Genomic DNA, 20,642 nt, shown 5'->3' on the forward strand with positions numbered 1-20,642 from the left:
CTTTAAGTTGCTCCGTCACTCAGATTAAGTCAAGTACATGAGGTGGATTATGGGGGAGTAGCTGCACAAAAAAGGTTAAAAGTTTGGAAAGCACTGACTGTGATTTTGGCTCTGTGACTTTGTTGGTGGTGGTGGTGTGATTCAGTGATTAATTTGGAAGATATTTTGCATTTTAATTATCAACAGGACAGGTTCGTCCTGACAAAGTGGTTAATATTTCTACATATCTGAGTTTAGTAGGCACCACCAACTGCTGTAAATATAACAGCACGTAAATTTAAAGTTGAAACAGAAAACGTAGCAAAGGGGGATGATCATGGACTGATATGTAGGTATGCTAGGCGAGTCATGTAGCTCAAGGACAGGTCACGTAACCAGTTGAAGTTACATCCACTCGCTACGAATAGCTATCAGGGAAAAACAAAAGCTCTATCCTATTCCTGTTTTGGTTGTGCAATGGCTGACGCATTTCATTTTTTGCTCAGTAAATAGAGCCTTAATTTTCCCGCAAGATCGTACCCAGCGGAAGAAAGAATTGCACAGTGAAAGCGAGGCTTATAGGGAACCAATGTAATCAGACAGTCATTATTTTATAGCTTTGACATTGTGCAATCAACATGTCCTTCATAAGGGTAAATTAAAGAAATAAAACCTTGTCTATTTCCACTTTAATCTCTAAGACAGCACATTTAGTTGATGGTGAATCCTCCACTTAGAGACACAATCTGTGAAATTCTTTCAAGGTTCAATGACTCATTTGTGCATCAGCATGCCTGGAAGTCTGCCTTCCTGTCTTTAATGCGCTTACTGTCCTCACCATGTAAATCCCACCGAAAAGAGGAGCCATAACTTTGCTCAGGAGAGCGGCGCACAGACTGGCAACATGAACGAAGGGTCCCTGAGAGGGAGGATGGAGAGAGATTAGGATGTTAGTAGACAAGATATGACTGAGGGCACATTTTAGCAGAGCATGCTGTACTCAGGTCCAGGGACATTATTCAAAACCTTTGCACGATTAAAACCTGCTCAGATTCAGATTTAAACAACTTTATAAAGCCCCAAATGGGAAATGCGAGTGTTATTAGCAGTAAATCACTTTTCTTATTTTCGCAGCCGTGACTTTAATGAGACCAGAAGAAGCAAGATTATTATATCCTGCCCGACAGGAAACTTCAAAAACTGTCAAGCAATCTGTCATGTGTAATTTGTTCAGGCGAGAAGACTGTGATGAGAAGAGATGAAGGAAAAAGAAACCCTCTACCTCCTTCCCCAGAGGCATCCCACTGCCCAGAGCACAGGTCAGACCAATGACTTTGGCCACAAACGTCTTAAATGTCAGGTACTCCTTTAGGACCACCCCCCTCAGTATCGTCTTCATCTCTGGAATACCTGAACCTGGGAGATGGAGGAGATGTCAGGTGGGATGATGGAGTGGGGAGAAAAGACGGGTTGAAAGAAAGCAATTACAGAAAGAGGAATGAGGGGAGGAAAATGAAGAGCGAGGGAGGTGGGTGAGGGGGACAGCTTCTTGATATTCATATAGTTTTCTGTATGCACATCTCATCAGAGGTTTACAGTATGGATTTCCTGCAGACGTGACCACAGAGACACACTTGTCTTTGGAGGCCTGATGATGCCTCACAGAGCCAGTTGCATTATTCAAACAAAGACATGTGACTAGGAATTAGAGATATGAATACACATGTTTATGCATAAATTGCTTAAATGTGTGTGTGTGTGTGAGTGTGTGAGTGTGTGTGTGTCTTACCTACAGCCTGAGGCGCCAGTATCTGAGTGAATCCTGCTGAGAAAGTGATGAGCACTACAGGGTAGGTGACCCAGGCGATGTACTGCAGAAGCATGTTACTGTCCAGTCCACCCAACATCCACTTCTGTGCTGCACACACGTAACTTCATCTCAGTATAATGCAGTAGAAAACACTTCCCTCATCTTATCAGATTCATCTGTTGTGAATATATTAACCTGATTCCTCTGACCTTCACTGCCCTTTGACCTCCCGTCTCTGCCTTATTCATGAATCTTACCTCACCTACAGCAGCTTGGTGGGCTCCCTTTCCTCGTTCATTTTCAGCTTTCTTACTATCAAAATTGATATCAATTTTATCGAACACAAAAGCAGAAGTGTTTCTGCTGTTTGGTCAGGGTAGCAGAGGAAAAACTACTCACCTCAACCTTTAGTCAAATGTATTAAAAGTACTAATACAACAAGACAAAATTACCCCATTATAAGTCAAAGTCCTGTATTCAAAAGTATCATCAACGAAAATTGATTTTCAGAAATGGAGCCATTGCAAAAATGCCTCGTGGTGGTCATGACATTTTGCTTTCCGCCATAGCCGACTGTGTGTTCCAATACTACCATACTAAGCCAGAAAAAGACTGACTATGTCCCAATACATAGCATGTCAAATGCAGTATGCCAAAAATACTAGGATGTTCTACTACATCTGGTCCAATTTTGTAGTATGCAATCTGACCCACAATCCTCTGCGCAGCGGGAGATATGTCACACTGACTGAGGCGCAACGAGATCACAGCTGATTGACAGCTGATGGATGACAGCGCAATTAAGTTACTGATGACCTGTGGAGTAGTATTTACAGCAATATTAATTGTTTAAGAGAACAACATAAGCATAAATATCACAAGCAACAAAAGGACATTACTATAAAAATGACTGCAGATGTAATTTCACTGTTGCAAATATCATATCTGTGCATTTATATCTTTGAAGTTAAACTACGTACACTGCAAAGTAACAGCAGCAGAGCTCTCTGGGTTGATCCTCCTCTTGGACGAACTCATCAAGTGGCATTTGTTTTATCTCCAAGGTAACGGATATAAAAGCAAGAAGGTCATGTTCAGGGCGTAATGTTATGAGGCAGTAGTATGTCCTGACTGTGCATGAAACAGTACATACTTTTTAACGGCAGCTGCAGAACGTACTAAAAGAAGAAGAAAAAGTATGCAATTCGGAGCGCACCCAGACTGTCACTCCTGACTAGACCACTCCCCCCAACATTATAAAACTCCACCCTTCAGGCCTGTGACTCTCTTTTTCCCACTATGGAAAGCTGTAACATTTTCTTTTAATATTCCTTTTTAAAGAAAAAAGTAATCCAACTGACAGCTGAATGGCTCCCTGGATCCTGTGCTCAGATGTTCTGTGAGCCAGCATCAGCATAACCATATAGTGTTTTCACTGCCTCTGTGTTTTAATGGTCAAGGATTACAATGGTACCATATACAACACCATAAACTATTCAGGTGAATAGTTACAGAAGCACTTCACGGCTGAGAAGCTGGCCTTTTAATAAAACTCGGCTGTCTGTGCAGTAGAAAGATGCAAATACTTTTTAAATTGGTGCTACGTGAGCTGAGAAAACAGAGAAAAAGGACGCTTTTGCAACAACGATAAACTCCGCGGCTTGCGGGTGACGTAATGTAAACACAATGGCAGCCGGCTGGCAAGAAACAATCTCAATCTCTTACTGTTAAATGCTGTTTCTGAAAACATTCCACAAATAGGCATCTGAGTATCAGATATCGTGGTTTATATCTGATCAGCACTGCCTATGGGGCGAGGAGGGGTATCTAGGGACTAGTTAGATGGAGTTCATTTACATATACTACCCACATTGTTTTGATACAAAGCTGGTTTAAAATCAGCAAAGTGCCTCTTTAATTCTGATGCAACAGTGTGTAAATCGCATTCAAAGCATTTATTAAAGAGCACTTTTAGCAACAGACGTATTCAACACCAGTGTGTGAAGGAGCGATACAGGAGATGATTCCTGCTGAGTGCTATCAGACTTTACAAGTCGGCTCTTCACACATCCAGAACATATCACTTGAATAGTTTGGGAAAGCGCACTGTAATGTTCCAACTTGATGTTTAACTATACTGGAAGCTCTGTTTGTGTTAATGTCATCTGTGTATGGCTGCTATGGCGTTGTAATTTATCTTCGGGGATCGATACAGAAAGACAGACAGAAACAAATAATCTATCTCATATATTCATGGGTGCACAATCAGTCTTGTAGTTGTGGTTTATTACTTACAGATATTTCATTGATGTGAGAAAGAGGGGCTAAATCTTCTACTGCTTATCTGTTTAGGAATGCACTGTTTTATTATCATTAATCATTTCAGAGGATTTTCCGTTTCACACTCTAACTTTTCATCACAGTTAAATTAGTTTGATCTCAGCACCCAGTGAATCAATTCAAGTGTCAGTGTTAAGATGATGCATGTGATGCTGTGTGTGAGTAAAAACCCTTTTTGTTGATCCTTTAAATATTAATGAAAGCCACTTTGTTAGCTATCTCAAGATCAATATAGCTCTGCGACAGATTGACAGTCAATTTGTATTAATATTTTACCACCTACTTCACACCTGACAAGGCCTCTTAGCTGTTTGGAGCAAAGCACGGCTCCTCGCGGATTAATACTTTGCTGCCTTTTTGAGAACAGCCATTTATTCACTGCCCATCCATCTGTCTTTGTAGCTCTGCCCTCTCTCTTTCTGGCTCTCTGTCTCTTTCCTACCTTCTTGGCAGAAGGCGATGGCGTAGTCCATGACCCAGCTGACCAGCGCCATGAGCAGCCCCAACAGAATGAGGAAGATCCAGTCCTCCCCCACCCGCGAGATCAGGAACTTCTGGCAGCGAGATGCACACACTGAGGGCACGGGGACAGATGGGGACAGAGGAGACACAAAGTAAAATCTCTGAAATGAATCTCAAAGGTGTGAAAAGGGACTGAAGAAAGATATTTGTTAGTGTGAGACTGAAAAGAACCAACTGTGTCAAAGAAAGAAGCAAATATGTCGTGACGGAGAGGGAGATGAATCGAAGGATGAAATTTTGTGAAATTCAAAAGATAAAATACAAAAAAGTTTCAGATATGAATGCAAGGAAGGATTATACAAGTATGTTACGAGCAGCGCTGATTCTTGGGAGTGTTGAATTTGAAGTATTTTTGCATTAATGTACAACCATCTGGTATTTAATTAACCAGATTATCCAAAAAGAGACATTAGACATACAGTAGATGTCAGTCAGCACACCCACACAGGAGCTGCCGACGTTCCGCTGCCTCGATCAGTTATTTTTTGTTTGTCTTACTGTGTGACTTTGGCGTTTAGTTTGGATTCACCAAAGTCACACAAAAACACCAACTCACTGACTTATCAAAGCGGTCAAAGACCAGCAGCTCCTGTGTTCAGCGAGCTAAAATTACTGTTTTTGTCAATGGAGTCTGGTGGCTTCGACGAGAGCACAGATGGGGAACTGAGGCCATTAACGGCTTTCGCTGAAGCACTGAAAATACTCTCAATATAGCATACACTTAAACTGATATTGAAATGTTTAGAAGGAACTTTTTTCAGGTAGCTAAAAAACCTTTTGTTGCTGACCCCATCCACAGCAGTGCATTGCTTGGCTTCCATGTCAGACTCCTGCCTGCTTCTCCAAACTGGGTGCATGCCGAGTGACATCGACTGTAAAAGGACTACGCACAAGTTCACCATATAACCCCACGATCTATCCTTTTTAAACAGTAAATATAATCTGCTGCATCTCTCTCTGTGGTTTTCCTCACATTTACCTCAGTCTAAGTCCTTCTAGCTTTTGATTGTGGCATTGCACATGCACAATGTAACTGGAGCTGCAGTGTCGGAGGGTTGCAGCAGATGGAGCTGGAAATAAAGGGGTGGTGTCTGCTCAGGTGCTCTTTGGGTGTGCTCAGCCTGACAGAGGCTTCTGGCTACGCTTGAATAGATAGCAGCTGATATATTGTAAAACATTTTTATATAGAAACATTTGTTTATCTTCTTTAATTACAGATCAACTGCCGACGCCTCAGTGAAACAAATCAGTCATCTCAATGTTTTACTGCTAGCACGCCAGTTACTGGTACTTATGGGCGGTGCAGACCAGATGTTACTGCGCAGGTGTTGTATCCCATTGATACAACACGCAGTATGACTTCCCCTGTTTACCCTTCTTGTCAGGAACTAGAAGTGTTGTTGTTGAAGCCAATGAAGAATGGAAAAGTGCTGCCTAAGAAAGTTATTTACTCCATCCTGCTGTTTCTTCTCAGTTAGCAGACTAGCTACCAGATTAGAGGTTTTATGTGGTAAAATGTAGCCAGGAATGTATTTTGGTCCTGAATTATTAAGAGATCTTTAGACACGATGCAGCAAATTAATGCTTTTTCTACTCTGGTAACATCATTATGAATTAGTGGAAGTGTCCTGACAGTTTTTTGGGAGAAGATACCCAAGAAAAGACCTTCACTTGGGTCAGACATGGTGGAAATAAAAGTGTGAACAAGGGTTTGTCACTGATTGAACCTCTGACAAATTAATAAACGAGAAAACCAAACAATTATTCTCATGCTGTGTGAATAAAAGATCCAGTTTCACATAAAAAAAAAAAAGAAGAATGGTGAATTATGAAAACAATGAGCAGTGTGGACAGAGAGATACCATCTACGCTCCTTGCGGGAGTGAGCAGTGACAGAACGATAACAAACTAAAGGAGGTTATTATGTGGCGAATACGCTGAGAGCGAGAGCATCGCTTCATATTCATCCACCTCAAAATTCAAGATTACAGAGACAAAACAAAGCTGGGTCACGGTTATAAATTCTGCCATTACATTCTAATCTATAGCTCTGAGCTGGGTCAGCTAAAAGAAGCATCACTGGACTCATTTCTTTCTCTCTTGTCTGCGGACACAGCCAAAGCCTGGAATTCACTTCAACATCCAGAGCATTTATACATGTGGCTGTCCCAAGAGAGGCGCAAAATGTGCCACTAACACATTTACCAGATCCATATCTCATAAAAATTGTTTTTTACTGTCCCGCTTGGAAGTAATATAGTGAAGATCGGCACAAAGACAGGATTTTAGGAGAAACAAAGAGAACAACAGATGTGATGATGACAGTAAAACAGTGTGATGGGAAGGAGAAAAATAAACAGAGAGAGAGACAGACAGACAGGAAGACAGCGATCAGTCAGTGATACTGTCCATAAAAGCACAAAAAACTGCAATGAGTCGATCTTACTAACACTACGAGTATTGTCTGTGTAGCCAAAGCACAGTAGAGCTTATCCCTCCATTATATTGCTGCTCCAGAACTATTAAAAACACATCAGTGGCCCACACTGTTGCACTGTGTGACACGCAGAGCTGCAAGTAACAATTACTCTCATCTTCAGTTATCTGCCGACTATTTTCCCTATTAATCTTTGGTCTATAAACAGGTCTGTTGCCAGAATAAAATGTTGATACTGAACGTTTCTCAAACCTCGGATACATTTGTATGTTTCATACATACATTAGCATTTCTAAAGTGATGCAGTTCTGATGACATGTATATGAGCTGTGTTTGTCATCAGTCAGATGGAATGGTGGATAGCGTAACGCCTAGGCCAGGCCAAGAAACAGAAAGTAGCAGACCACTGTTCGGCAATGTTTAACGACACATCAAGACATTCACCGCTGTGTTTGTAGAGATCAACTGGGTCTTTTAAGCTAGAATAGGGATGGGCGATATGGCCCTAAAATAATATCACAATATTTCAGGGTATTTTTGTGATAAGGATATTCTTGACAATATCACAAAAATAATTAGAAAATAGAATTAAAAATTAAAAGAATTTATAAAAAATAACACATTTCTCAATTTTAAAAAATAAAATTGCAGCAAAATAAGTGATATAGTTTTACAGTTTGCCTTCAAATATTCAGTAAAAACTAAACAAAAATGATCTAATTTCTTTAGTTTGTGAACAACAACAGTAACTCAGAGTGAGATTCATATTCTGTTTACAATATTAATAGTTCAACATAATAAAATCTACTACAAAGTACACACTTACACAGCTCCCACATACAAATAATGTCCCCTGGGATCTATATATATATATATATATATATATATACACACATGGGTGTAGATCTGATGACAAGTTTGGGGGGGACACAATCAGTTGTGATTTTTTTTAATTGCACGTGTGCAAATCATGCCCACAGAGCGCTTGAGATTGCCAGCATATTTCACGATTTCACAGAGGCTCATCAGCATCACCAAGTCATTCAAAAAGCACTACAAAGAGAATCATATGCTTACCTTTACTGTTTATTTCTCTTAAACAGCCAGTAGTACATGGAACCAGCCACCACCCTGCTTTAGTTAATGCTACTTCTAGTTTCAGGGTCTCAGGCATGTTATGTCCACTCACGTTCTCATCTCTCGCCTCTCACGGATTCCCACTTCTCCTCATCATCTTCCCTTTCTCCCAGTATATAGGACTACTGTATACATTTGTTCAATGTCAATCATTTAAGCTATTTAGAACTGGGGGGGACAATTTGTGTTTTTCAGAATTTGGGGGGGACATGTCCCCCCTGGGATCTGCACCCATGTATATATATATATATATATATATATATATAAAAATCAACAGGTGATTTCCTTCTTTTAGTAAAATCCTAAATGACTGAGTTGGGTTTTTTCCACCTGGACCTTTATGCTCTGCCATTTCTCCTCTAATCATCACACTGTAACCTGTGACAGGCTGTTATGTATGGGGTCAGATCAGTCTCATAATGAATGAACTCACGCAGGGTTTCTCACGAATGCACATGCTCTGGTTCGCAGTTGTATTTCGGACTCACTAATGCACACGATCTGTTTCGCAAATGCACACGCTCTGGTTCACAAATAAAAATTTTATGCGAACTTGTAATATAAATTCGGAAATGCACATGCTCTGCTTCACAAATATTATTTTGAGGCACAATTGTAATATAAATTCACAGATCATGTGAATCGCTGAATGTGCATTTACAAACTGCTTCTCATTTGTGAACCTCTCTACATTTGTGAGAGAAATCTGTGTGGTGAATTTTGAGACTCCCCTGATGTCGCAGGTCAACGAACGTCACCATTGGCTGATAAATCTGTCAATCTAATTTATGATTCTGATTGACAGATTCATCAGTTAATCGGGTGTGTTTGCTTTCAGCCAATCGTATGGCTCCTTACATAGGGTGTATTCATAGTTTATGTTCATTCAAACATGTTACTTGGCTAAGCAGAATGCTTCAACTCATTATAATTCAATAACGTCGCATGATTTACAACGAGGGGATAATAAGATAAATGTGTTACTTACAGGTTGAGATTGATCCATGTCTCTTCCACCGTTTCAGTCTAGCGCGTCTTGATTGAACACTGCAAACAGAAGCTCAGTAGCTCTGCGATTGGTTTAAAAGTGTGGAGAAAATGTAAGGAGCCTTTCGATTGGCTGAAAGCGAACACACCTGATTAACTGATGAATCTGTCAATCAGAATCATAAATTTGGTTGACAGATTTGACCTGCAACGTCAGGGTAGTCTCAAAATTCACCACACAGATTTCTCTCACAAATGTAGAGAGGTTCACAAATGAGAAGCAGTTTGTAAATGCACATTCAGCGATTCACATGATCTGTGAATTTATATTCCAAGTGTGCCTCAAAATAATATTTGTGAAGCAGAGCATTTGCATTTCTGAATTTATATTACAAGTTTGCATAAAAATTAGATTTGTGAACCAGAGCGTGTGCATTTGAGAAACCGATTGTGTGCATTTCTGAATTTATATTACAAGTTTGCATAAACATTATATTTGTGAACCAGAGCGTGTGCATTAGTAAGTCCAAAATACAACTGTGAACCAGAGCAAGTGCATTCGTGAAAAACCCTGTGTGAGTTCATTCATTATGAGACTGATCTGACCCCATAGTTATGATACCACAACTATCACACATTCACATATATGTAGTTTTTTGTCGAGCCACAAGCATCAGGTAGGTTTACATTACCAAAGGTTTATGACAAAATGACTTGACACGGACTCCTGTGTGCGCACAGCGAGAGAGGAGAGGGAGGGACGCTGTGCTGCTGTCAGAGGAGCCGCTGAATGAGTTGCCTCTGAGCGGTAAGTCACTAAAAGAGTCTGAGAAGCCCAGGGCTGTTCATAAAACATTCAGGACGCCACAGTACTGAAGCTGCTCCTCTTTTGGAACCACTGCGGAGTCTGTAATAATTGTGATTTCAGCGATGCTTGTTCTTGCCGTGGATAACAGTATGACATCAATATGTCAACAAGGCACACCCTATTTCCTAACCTTAACCAAATGGTTACATAAAGTTTCAACATATCCTCTACATATGAAACATTCAAATGTAACATATCCGTGATATGCAGAAACATACAGGGCCAACAGTTATTCTGGAGACTGGGTTGCTAAAAATCACACTTTTCCAGAGCTAACGTTTTGTCCCATCAATTGCACATAACATTAAATTTTATATAATGTACCACATGGAAAGGTTGCACAGTCCCTCTGTAGAGAAGCTGCAACAGTCAAATGTTGAGATTCCTGCTTGAAAAATGAGTTAATCTGCTGATTCACTTTCTGCCACTCATCTAATTGATCAATCGACTAATCGTTGAAACTCTTGTGACACGTCCCTCTGATCAAATGAACCTGGGCACTTAAGTACATTTTGAGTGAATGCCACAAACATCTGCCACAAATATTTACTTGTACAACAAACGTGCATTGATCCGCTGCTGAAAATAGTCCCCTAACAAATGCAGTATTTATTTGTGTTTGAGTAACGGTTGCTGAAAAACTATAGTGCCGAGCTGTTGTATGAAATTACTGTGCCTTTTCAAATATGAAATACAACCAGTTAAAGAGGTTTACATCGTGAGTATGAACCAACAGGTTACAGGCAACAGGCAAGGCTGGGAATTTGGAGACGGATTAACACATTGTCAGTTCTGTCAGCAATAACAAATGTATTGATTATTGAGAGATTTGTCCTTTATGGCTGGATTAAGTTCCACTTTTAGACTCTTTTCTATGGAAAGTTTACTCAACAAAAGTTTAAAAACTGAAAAATGGCTCCAAACTATTTCTAAAATCGAATAAACACACGACATATGACCCGATCCTTTGCTTGTTTAAACTCTCATATTTGTACTTTTCTTTTTCTACGGTTGTCAAATGTGTGACTATGCTGCTTGTACAATATGTTTAAGAAAAAGGTCCCTCTTCATGATCATGTTCACAAAGTTTTCTTGTTGCTCAAATGATATTGCTACTGTACAGGGACAATAAACGATATACTAAATACTGTTACTGAATAAAAGCCAGACATTGCAACAGTATTTCTGGTGCAGGATTCAGGTCACCAGGGGGATGCTGAGTCTCACGGGGGAGGTGGGGCGCAACTGCGTGTGCACGACGGGGCGAGATGCCCGGCAGCCGGGCCACCTGCCAGATGGTAAGTTGCCAACAGAGAATGTACACATGCGAGTACACATAGAAACCCATCACGCTGTGCACACACACACACACACCAAGTTATAAAAAGAAACATATCAGGGCTTTTAAAGATGAATCTATCTGAGCAGATTACACTGACATGTTCTTCACTAGATCTATAATTTTTATTTCACAGTTCACTGGACATTCCCATGTGCACGAAGCGGGGGAAATTTATATTCCCATAGCTTCTCCTTCTTTATTCCTGTCTCTCTCCAACACATCTAGTCTGGCACCTGCACATACTTCCGTGTGCATCTTGGCTCACGCTCACATCCGCAGGCTCAGCGGCGATCACAGATGTCTTCTCCTGATCCCGTTATAAAAATCACACCCATCGCCAGACATTTTCTCCACCTCTGCTAGTCCTGCATTGCATCACCTGATGCCAACTGTGTTCAGAAATAATACTAAGAACTACAGGAGAGTTTTCACCTATAATGAGTATGTACACAAGGTGCAAAGCCACTGAATGCTTAACATGTGACATAATACATACTATGATGCTGATCTGTGGAGTAGATCTGTGTTACATCAGCTAGAACACCACAGAAAGATTCACTCTAAGTCAAAGTTAAGGCAGTGAGGCAGTACATGCTTTTAGCTCTCCATCACGACCGGTAGCAGAGCCCTTGGCTGCATGTGTAGGCTGCCTTGTTCAAAAGCTGCGGCTCCAGTTACTGATCTCAACTGAGGCACACACTCGTAAGTCCATCACCCACAGAGATGATGTTCCCACACAGATACATGAGCGGAAAACACTAAAACTCCCTCTTCTCCCAAATCTGAAGGTTCTCTCCTCACACATTACTTAACGAGACAACAGCAGAACCCGTCCAGCCTGAGCGTCTATCTAAAGACAAGTCTAAAAATACAAACACAGCTTGATCTACGAGCACGCGGCACACAGACAGCAAGCACACAAATCACTGTGGCTGGCTCCTGATCTGAGAGTGATTGTTTTAAATGGCTTCCATTACAGCAAGTGAGCAAGGCTAGGCTGATGTAGTGTAGCTTTCACCTATGGTGCAATGTATCAAGCTTTAATCAGATCACTGGTCACAAGGGCAAAGAGGCAGAAACGGAGGCTGGAAAACAGCCACGCTGGCTCACTTGTGCAAACACGTGTGAAAACAAACTGCCGTTCTCTATTTTCTCCTTTTTCTCACTCCTGCTGAGCTATATATACTGTACTGTATCTAACTATCCATCCGTCCGTCCGTCTATCCATCCATCTAATATAGGCATAAATAGTGCATGTAATGTATGGTCATATACACCAATTAGCCAAAACGATAAAACCACTGGTGGGTGAAATGAATAACATTGATCATCTTGTTACAACGTAATGTTCTGCTGGGAAACTTTTGGTCCTGGCACTTGTGTGGATGCCACGATGCACTCCACCCACCCAAACACCATTACAGACCACGTAACCCTCTCATGGCAACGACACTCCCTGACAGCAGTAGCTCCCCCAGCAGGACAATGCACCATGCCACACTGCAAAAACTGCTCAGGAATGGCCTGAGGGACGTGACAAAAAGCTAAAGGCATCAACCTGGCCTCTCAATTCCCCAGACCCTGAGTCTGATCAAGCATTTGTGGGACATGCCAGTACCCCAAAGGTACCCCCTTCCTCAGTGGGGCCTCCTTGGCTCAGACTTGGCTCTGACATGTTGAAGCATGGACGCAGGACCTCTGGGGGTGTCCTTTGGTGTCTGGCACCAAAATGTTGGCAGTCTGTTGTGAGATGGGGTAATAGCACATCCCACAGATGCTCGATCAGATTGGGATCTGGGGAATTTATAGGGCAGGTCAACACCTTGAGCTCTTAGTCACATTCCTCGAGTGTACCTGAGCAGTTTTTACAGAGCTGCGTGGCACACTGCAAGTGAGGTGTGCTGGTGCCATGAGGAGGTGTACTTGGTTTGCAGCGGTGTTTGGGTGGGTGGAGTGCATCAAGTGGCGCCCACATGAATGCCAGGACCCAATGTTTCCCATCAAACACTGCAGTGTAACAAGATGATCAAAGTTAATCACTCCACCCACCAGTGGTTTTAATGTTTTGGCTGATCAGTGCATATGTACAGTGCAGCATATGCACATGCACACACTTTGTGTTGAGGTTTGTATCAAAGTTTAAATTCAACCAAATCTGGGAGTGCAACTACAGATTACTTTCATTCACAATTAACTGATCAATCATTTGATCGGTAACAGAGGTTTTTAAAGTCTTACACTGTCACCATCCTCAAGACAAAACCGAGACAGTTTTAACTACATTTCCTATAATTTGGGGCAGTGGTTCCCAACTGGTGGGTCACAAATGTGTCAAGTTTGTAAAAAAACACACTTTATTTTTAAGTACAGTGAATTTCCAGCACATTGTTTTTGTTTTGAAGTGTCGTTTCTTGCTGTAGAGTGAGTGAATAATGGACAGATACTTGACAGAGACAGGGAACTAGCTCGACTGCATGGCCAAACACAAGAATGACGCTGAATGTACTGAACAGTGTGGATCTTGAACAAATGACTAAGGAGAAATCTGGACCTCGTGGCTGGACCAATTGGGAACCAGTGATTTAGGGAACAAGACATGTCACCATAGATTCATTGAGGGGTAAAACTTAAACCTATTCCTACTTAAATTTTGGCAAACTGTCCATTAAAAGTATGCAGAATTACCAATTAGCAGTTCCAGTTTGTAATATACCAACGGGTTTACAGACAACTATCAGTAGATTACTTTAATACTGAAGAATAATTTAAAAGTGATCCTCAGGCAAGAGTCTAAAAATGACAAATATTTAGTTCACTATCACAGAAAACTTAGAAAAACAGGAAACTACCACACTCAAGAAACTGGAGCCAATAAATTTTGGGCATTTTTGCGAAGAAATGACAAACTGTCAAACAGACAATTTTCAAATAATAGCTGGCAAACAGTTTTCTATTCATCGTTTAACAGGTTAATTAAATACACACATCGGCTCTAACCAAATTTACACTCACACCTACTACATTTCTCACTCTCCTCTAGTACTATCTTGCCAGGCAGATGATTTGGGTTTTATTAAATCAAGTCTCATCCACCACATCAATAAAATGCAGATGAGGAGAATTTCATTTGTGGGGTTTACAGCATTCAAAAAATGTGTCTTTCAAGAACAGTGTCCTTGTTACTGTGGATTATCCCCAGATGTCAGTGTGAATAGTTTTTATTGGGACCACTTCTACAGCAGAAAGTACTTCTAATGTTTCAATTTGGGTGAACTGACCCTCAAGGAAATGCTTTGCTGCTCTGCTGACTTACAAAGAAAAAAATCCCCTTGATTTTACAAACCTGCATAAATGAAGGTTAAACAGAGTACAAATAAAAATAAACACACTGGAGGATGCACACACACACACACACACACACACACAACCACACACCCAGACACACAGAGTCAGGATCTATCACTCCTTTATGGTGGAGTACGTCAGTCTGAAGTGGAGCTCTCTTCTACTGCCACTCCCTTATCTGCAGTCATCTGGGGAGACTAGACATAAAATAATCTGACAGTTCAGATCAGAGTTCTGCTCACGCAAACAAAAATACACACACACATAGGGAAGCTAACATCTCTCCACACACGCACACACACAGATGTGTGCACGGTGGGCCACTGGCAGCCAGCAGAGGGGGCTGTCTTTGTCTGACATTGAGACAGCTCTTGTTGGCTGGAGGTCATTGCTCAGATCAGTCACATTTAATCGTGTTCAGATCCTCTCCTGCTCCCCCGTGTCAGGTGTACTTGTACTTACGTGCTGCTGTACTTTAAGAAGTCAGTGTTTTCACACAACTTTCACACATGCTGGAGTGCCACAGTCTCTCTCACACTCACACACACACACCTGATCATCTTTGTTTATGAGCACTGCTTTGGTCTGACCTTCACATCATGAGCATTAAACTACCTGCACACTTCGTCCCTGCAAGTACGCTGAAGAAGATTTAGGGCCTGTTGAATGGTCAACACTTACAGTGGCACTTTGCACAGGGGTCCTTCTCATACTCCAGCAGATCTGCAGCACGACTGCGAACACTGGTGTTCCTCCGCAGTGCTCCACCATCCCGCACTCCTCCATCCCGTAGGCGGGCTGCTTCCTCCTTGGCATACACACCCAGCTCCTGGGTGTACCGCCCATACATCTGTGAGCATGAAAAGACAGAAAAAGACAGCTTTTATACAGGTGGTGTGCGTGGGAGGCAGTGAAAGAAATGTCATAATACAGTGTTGGGTCACAGTAAAGATAGTCAGCTTGTGTAAACACACGGAGGTTCAAACTGAGAGTAAACAGGGCCAGGTGTCGGGAGATTCGCCGCCTGCAGCTCACAGCTTTCCTCCAGTCTTTTTTAGAAGAAAAAAATCCACTCCACTTTGACTCAACAGTCGTGTAATGACCTCTTTTCAGACAGATGAGCAGACAATAAGCTCCACCTGTCAGCTACCAGCTGATTAACTCCACAGGGCTGCCACACAATTGACTCCTAACGATAAGAGGTGGAGTTCTCAGCAAACGACGCATAATCAATCGTGTATAAAGCCTGCGTCTGAGCCATAGGAACTGTTATTGCAATTCTAGCCAGTGTGCAGTTGCTTATACCATAATGGAGCTTTTCAAGTGTCTGTTTGGTGTGTTGGTGGTTGTTGTTTTGGCTTGTGGTGTTACTGCCCAGCATCACTGGACGCTGCCTCTGCAGAAACACCAACCTTCTCCTTCTTTTCAGCAGCCTCAGCAACAGCCGCATGTCCCTCCACCTGCAGCTCCCTTTGATAAATGCCAGGTGGAGCAGAGCAACAAGATCCAGTGTGGGACTGCAGATATCACCACTGAGCAGTGTGAAAACATTAACTGCTGCTTTGATGGGTGGCAGTGCTACTATGGGAAAGCAGGTACCTGTGCTCTCAGGGCAGTTTCTAGTGCCTCTCAAACAAATGCTTCATGGTGAGTAACACAACTGCTGCAACTGAGAATTAATCCATGTATTCTCTGCTCACCCAGTGACTGTGCAGTGCACCAGGGATGGCCAGTTTGTGGTGGTGGTGGCTAAAGATGCCACGTTGCCCCACATTGATGTGGAGTCAGTCAGCCTGATGGAAACAAACAACCCCTCCTGTACTCCTGCGGGCGTCACCTCTGCTTTTGCAGTCTTTCAGTTCCCTGTGACTGCATGTGGCACTACACTCAAGGTGACTGGTCCAGTTTTTTACTTCAGTTAATATTTGAGAAGTTAAATGTGGTAAAGTCTTCACCTAAATTTTTAATGCACTCAAATATCAAAGATTCAGTTTGTGATGATGTAAACCTGTGAAACTGGAAACTTCTCACATTTAAAGATTCAAACAGTGTCATGTGTTTCCTCAAAACAACTGAACATTTTCTTTTGATTCCACTCCTCCTGCAGGAGGAAAATGGCTACGTGGTGTATGAGAACCACATGTCTTCCTCGTATGAAGTGGGAATTGGACCCAGAGGATCAATCACCAGGGACAGCCATTTTGAGTGAGTTAAAATCAATCTCATTATTGGTTTTGGTGGCCTGCTGAGGGTTCCTGAGATGTAACGCCATCTGCTCTCTCCCAACAGGTTATTGTTTCAGTGTAGGTATTCTGGCACAGCTGTGGAAGCTCTCGTCATGGAGGTGAATGCTGTTCCTCCACCTGTGCCGGTCGCTGCTGCAGGACCCCTCAGAGTGGAGCTTAAACTGGGCAACGGGCAGTGTCACTCAAAGGGATGTGTTGAGGGTGAGTGACCACAAGACTCTTAAGAGTGCCAGCTGGTGCTGAATTCTACATCCACTAAAACTCTTTTGATTACAGAAGAGGCAGGGTATAGCTCGTTCTACACTGCGGCCGACTACCCAGTCACTAAAGTGCTGAGGGAACCAGTCTATATTGAGGTGAACATCCTGGAGAGGTCTGACCCAAACCTTGTCCTTAACCTGGAGCACTGCTGGGCCACATCTACACCCAATCCTGACAGCCTGCCACAGTGGGACCTTCTGGCTTATGGGTACATTCTAAAAAGGATTTTAAAGTCAAAATGCATCTTTCCTCTTACCATAGTGTTATCATTGTAGATTGTTTCAGTGTGAGTTGCTGAGTGTTGGCAATATCAGCAGTAGATGTCTGGTTTCTCTAGAATATGATGAAACTAGATGGCACTCAACTTGTGATTAAATCGCCAAATTTAAAAACTAATCGTCCAGAAATCATGACCCTGGTTACTCAAGATAATCTGCAGACCCTGTTGTGAGCAGTTTCATGAGAACTATTTTCTACCAAACTACACCCACTAACCATATCGTCACACAGAAGGCAGCATGCTCCCAACAAGGTCTGGACTATCTTGACTAACAGGGTCATGATTTCTGGAAAGAGACACTGCTGTTGAGTTTAATGTTTTAGTGCTTTGAGCACCACAAGCCAAGCGCCATCTAGTTCCATTATACTCTATGGCCAATATCTCCAACACTGCAACTCGCATCAAATGTCGCTTGATAAACAAGAATATGCATTTCATTGCAGAGGTAAACTATCTAAAAGGCTGAAGAATTCTGTTAACTTGAGCTCTTGTTGGTTTCAGGTGTCCCTACGATGATGACCGTTATGTAACCACAGTGGTGCCTGTGGATGGCTCCTCTGGGCTTCAATACCCAACACACTACAAACGCTTTATTGTTAAAATGTTCACATTCGTGGATCCAAACACCTTTTCTACCCAGAAGGACACGGTACAGATTAGGCGCAATAACATCATTGGATGGTACAACTTAAATCCAACTGTAGCTGACACAATATGCAATCTGCTTACTGTTTTCAGGTGTTCATCCATTGTGCTACAGCAGTGTGTTATCCCAGCAGCACAAACTCTTGTGACCAGCCATGCCACCGGCAGCGTGAGTAGCTCAACTGTAAAATGACTGCAACAAATGGTTTACCAGTGTGTAAAATGCCTGACAATCTAAAGTTAACAGTGTCAAGAATTGCAGCATTCCTGATGAGCCCTATTAAGCCACAGCAGGCTGCCAAATAAGTTGATGGCCTCACAGTCCGTGGGCTTACATTACCACACTGAGTTTAAATTTGAGGTGGAGAAATCAATTAGTACTGATCAGCTATCTGTAGATACCCTAAATTTGTCAAGACAAAGTTCTATCAGTGCATCATTACGCTTCCAGTGAAATGGAAGGCAAATCCTCACTTGGAGGATCTTGAACTAGAGACTGCTTGGCATCTTTACAGACAGATGACGCATCACAACTGATACACTTCTGTCATTATGAATTTGCCAATCAAAAGTGACAGATGAACCCTTTCTTTTGCAGGAAGAGCTGTTGCTGCAGCGAGGAAAGTCTCTTCCAGTCGGAGAGCTCTAGTCTCAAGCGGAGAGGTGATCATGACTGAGCAGAAACCATCTTCTCCCAACACCAAATTGAAGAGATGACAGTCCACTGGCAGCCAGATCTGGCCATGACTTTTTAATAAAAGCTTGTGTAAAGCTCATGCTCAACTGTCTTGTTTGACTTGCTCTGTCAAGGTCACTCACATACATTTTTCTGCTGAGGTAGATTTTTGTGCAGAGGCAGTGTAGTCGAAGCATGTAATGCAACCCCTCGTCCTGATTTGTGCTGAGAAATCACAAGATTGCATTACAAGTGAGATTATGCTACAAGTCTAACTCTAACATATGGCAAGAATAGACTAGTTATAAGATGAAGATTAATTGTGGTTGAGGCTGAGAGAACCAATCCAAAAGACATGTTAAACTAGAAACACCAGTTTTGCAGTCCCGTGGTATGAGTAAATCTTGAGTTTTAGAAAGATTGAAGGCAGTTACCAGAATACACTGAAAATGCACCCAGCAAAGTACAGCCTGCAGCAAGCTGCCACACAATGGGCTATGGAAAGCTGCAGCAGTTGCTGAGCTGTGACTCTTAAGCCAAACTAAAATTTGGGGATAAACTGAGTGGCAAATTGTGGGCAGAGTACCTGCAGCTCAAATCCTGTGACATGCTGAGCAGTGTTACAAAGAATTTCTTTCCACCTGTAATGCCTCAGTCACAGATATGTAACATGGCAAGCTGCACTATGCTGTGTTCACTTAATTTTTGGCATTGTACATCTCTGCAAACCTTGCAGATCAGACCTTGCATTTCAACAATGCCGTGGTTGTCTGTTTAGGCACAAAACACTTGGTTCTTTAGAAAAGATCATGCTACAGCTTAATACCCAGGTTGGTGCCACAATCACAGCTGGAAATGCTGCCATGTCTTGATAAAATAAAACCATTGCTGTTGGTCTTGGACACTGGTCTGCAGCTTGGCAGCCATCTTGCCTAGATCTGAAGCTATTCAACATCCCCTCCACCTGATAGTCAGCTTTTACATGTAATCAGGACTACGTCACTTTAGAAATGATGTCAACAATTTCTCCTGGCGACTGGGCTGCTTTTTAGCTCGCCACAGCCACATTAAGATGAGCATCACGACTCCTTCAGGCTCACTGCTTGTCTCCTTCCCATTCTCTCCCTCCTCACTCTTTATTTTTTGATAACAGTCCCTCTGTTTCTCTGTATGCTACAACTTGCAACATCTCTCCTCCACTGCTTTGCACACCACCTCCCTTTTTGTCCCACTCCAACCCGTCCACCCCCTCCTCTCATTGAGATGGGCATCACGACTCCTCCAGACTCGCTCTTTCTGCTCGCATGCACAGGAGGTGCAGAGGGAAAGCAGAGCAGCCGTATATGTTCAGTGTGACTGGCGAGCAGAGGGAAGGCCCATGCTGTCAGGGATGCTCATCTCCATCCACGTTAACTTCCAACCTGCTGGGAAGCATTTAAGCAAAACGTAGCTATACATCATATTCAGACAGCAGCACGGCCTTGGGTGTAAGCCAGAGAATCCCAGAGGAATCAGGCAATAGGTGCCAGCTGACGAATGCTAACAACTGCTGCTGTGTGGACATGCATAAACATGTTAGCCGAGTGAAATGTAAACAAGTTTTGCCACTGTCAATTAAAGCAAACTGGTGGATGCAGGGTTTGCATGCATGTTTGGCATTTTAAATATTGGGTGGATTAAGCAAATGGGTCACTGACTGAAAATCAATATTATTCAGGCAAAACTCTGCTTTTATTGTAACATAAAAATGATAGGGGTATAAAATAA

At 42.3% G+C, this 20,642-nt stretch overlaps 2 protein-coding genes across 5 annotated transcripts in view; one reads left to right on the forward strand and one right to left on the reverse strand.

The window, feature by feature from the left end:
- Window positions 1-20,642, reverse strand: part of LOC125901858 (chloride channel protein 2-like) — a 68,626-nt gene that overhangs the window by 24,358 nt on the left and 23,626 nt on the right. For 3 of the 4 annotated variants that reach the window (XM_049597815.1, XM_049597817.1, XM_049597816.1), the window contains 5 exons: window positions 15,449-15,617; window positions 4,572-4,703; window positions 1,769-1,897; window positions 1,262-1,395; window positions 818-898 (listed from right to left, as the gene is read on the reverse strand). In XM_049597815.1, the coding sequence (XP_049453772.1) occupies window positions 818-898; window positions 1,262-1,395; window positions 1,769-1,897; window positions 4,572-4,703; window positions 15,449-15,617 (645 nt within the window). Of the gene's footprint in view, window positions 1-817; window positions 899-1,261; window positions 1,396-1,768; window positions 1,898-4,571; window positions 4,704-15,448; window positions 15,618-20,642 lie in introns of those variants that run through there. The other variant, XM_049597818.1, reaches the window with a different exon arrangement.
- On the forward strand, window positions 16,051-18,961 carry LOC125901860 (zona pellucida sperm-binding protein 4-like). Its single transcript, XM_049597821.1, has 8 exons — window positions 16,051-16,362; window positions 16,472-16,659; window positions 16,875-16,972; window positions 17,057-17,214; window positions 17,290-17,482; window positions 18,056-18,203; window positions 18,293-18,368; window positions 18,798-18,961. The coding sequence occupies exons 1-8, from the start codon at window positions 16,077-16,079 to the stop codon at window positions 18,914-18,916; spliced, it is 1,266 nt and encodes a 421-aa protein (XP_049453778.1). The 5' UTR covers window positions 16,051-16,076; the 3' UTR covers window positions 18,917-18,961.

The sequence above is a fragment of the Epinephelus fuscoguttatus genome, linkage group LG15 (assembly GCF_011397635.1).
Source record: "Epinephelus fuscoguttatus linkage group LG15, E.fuscoguttatus.final_Chr_v1".
Taxonomy (NCBI): Eukaryota; Metazoa; Chordata; class Actinopteri; order Perciformes; family Serranidae; genus Epinephelus; species Epinephelus fuscoguttatus.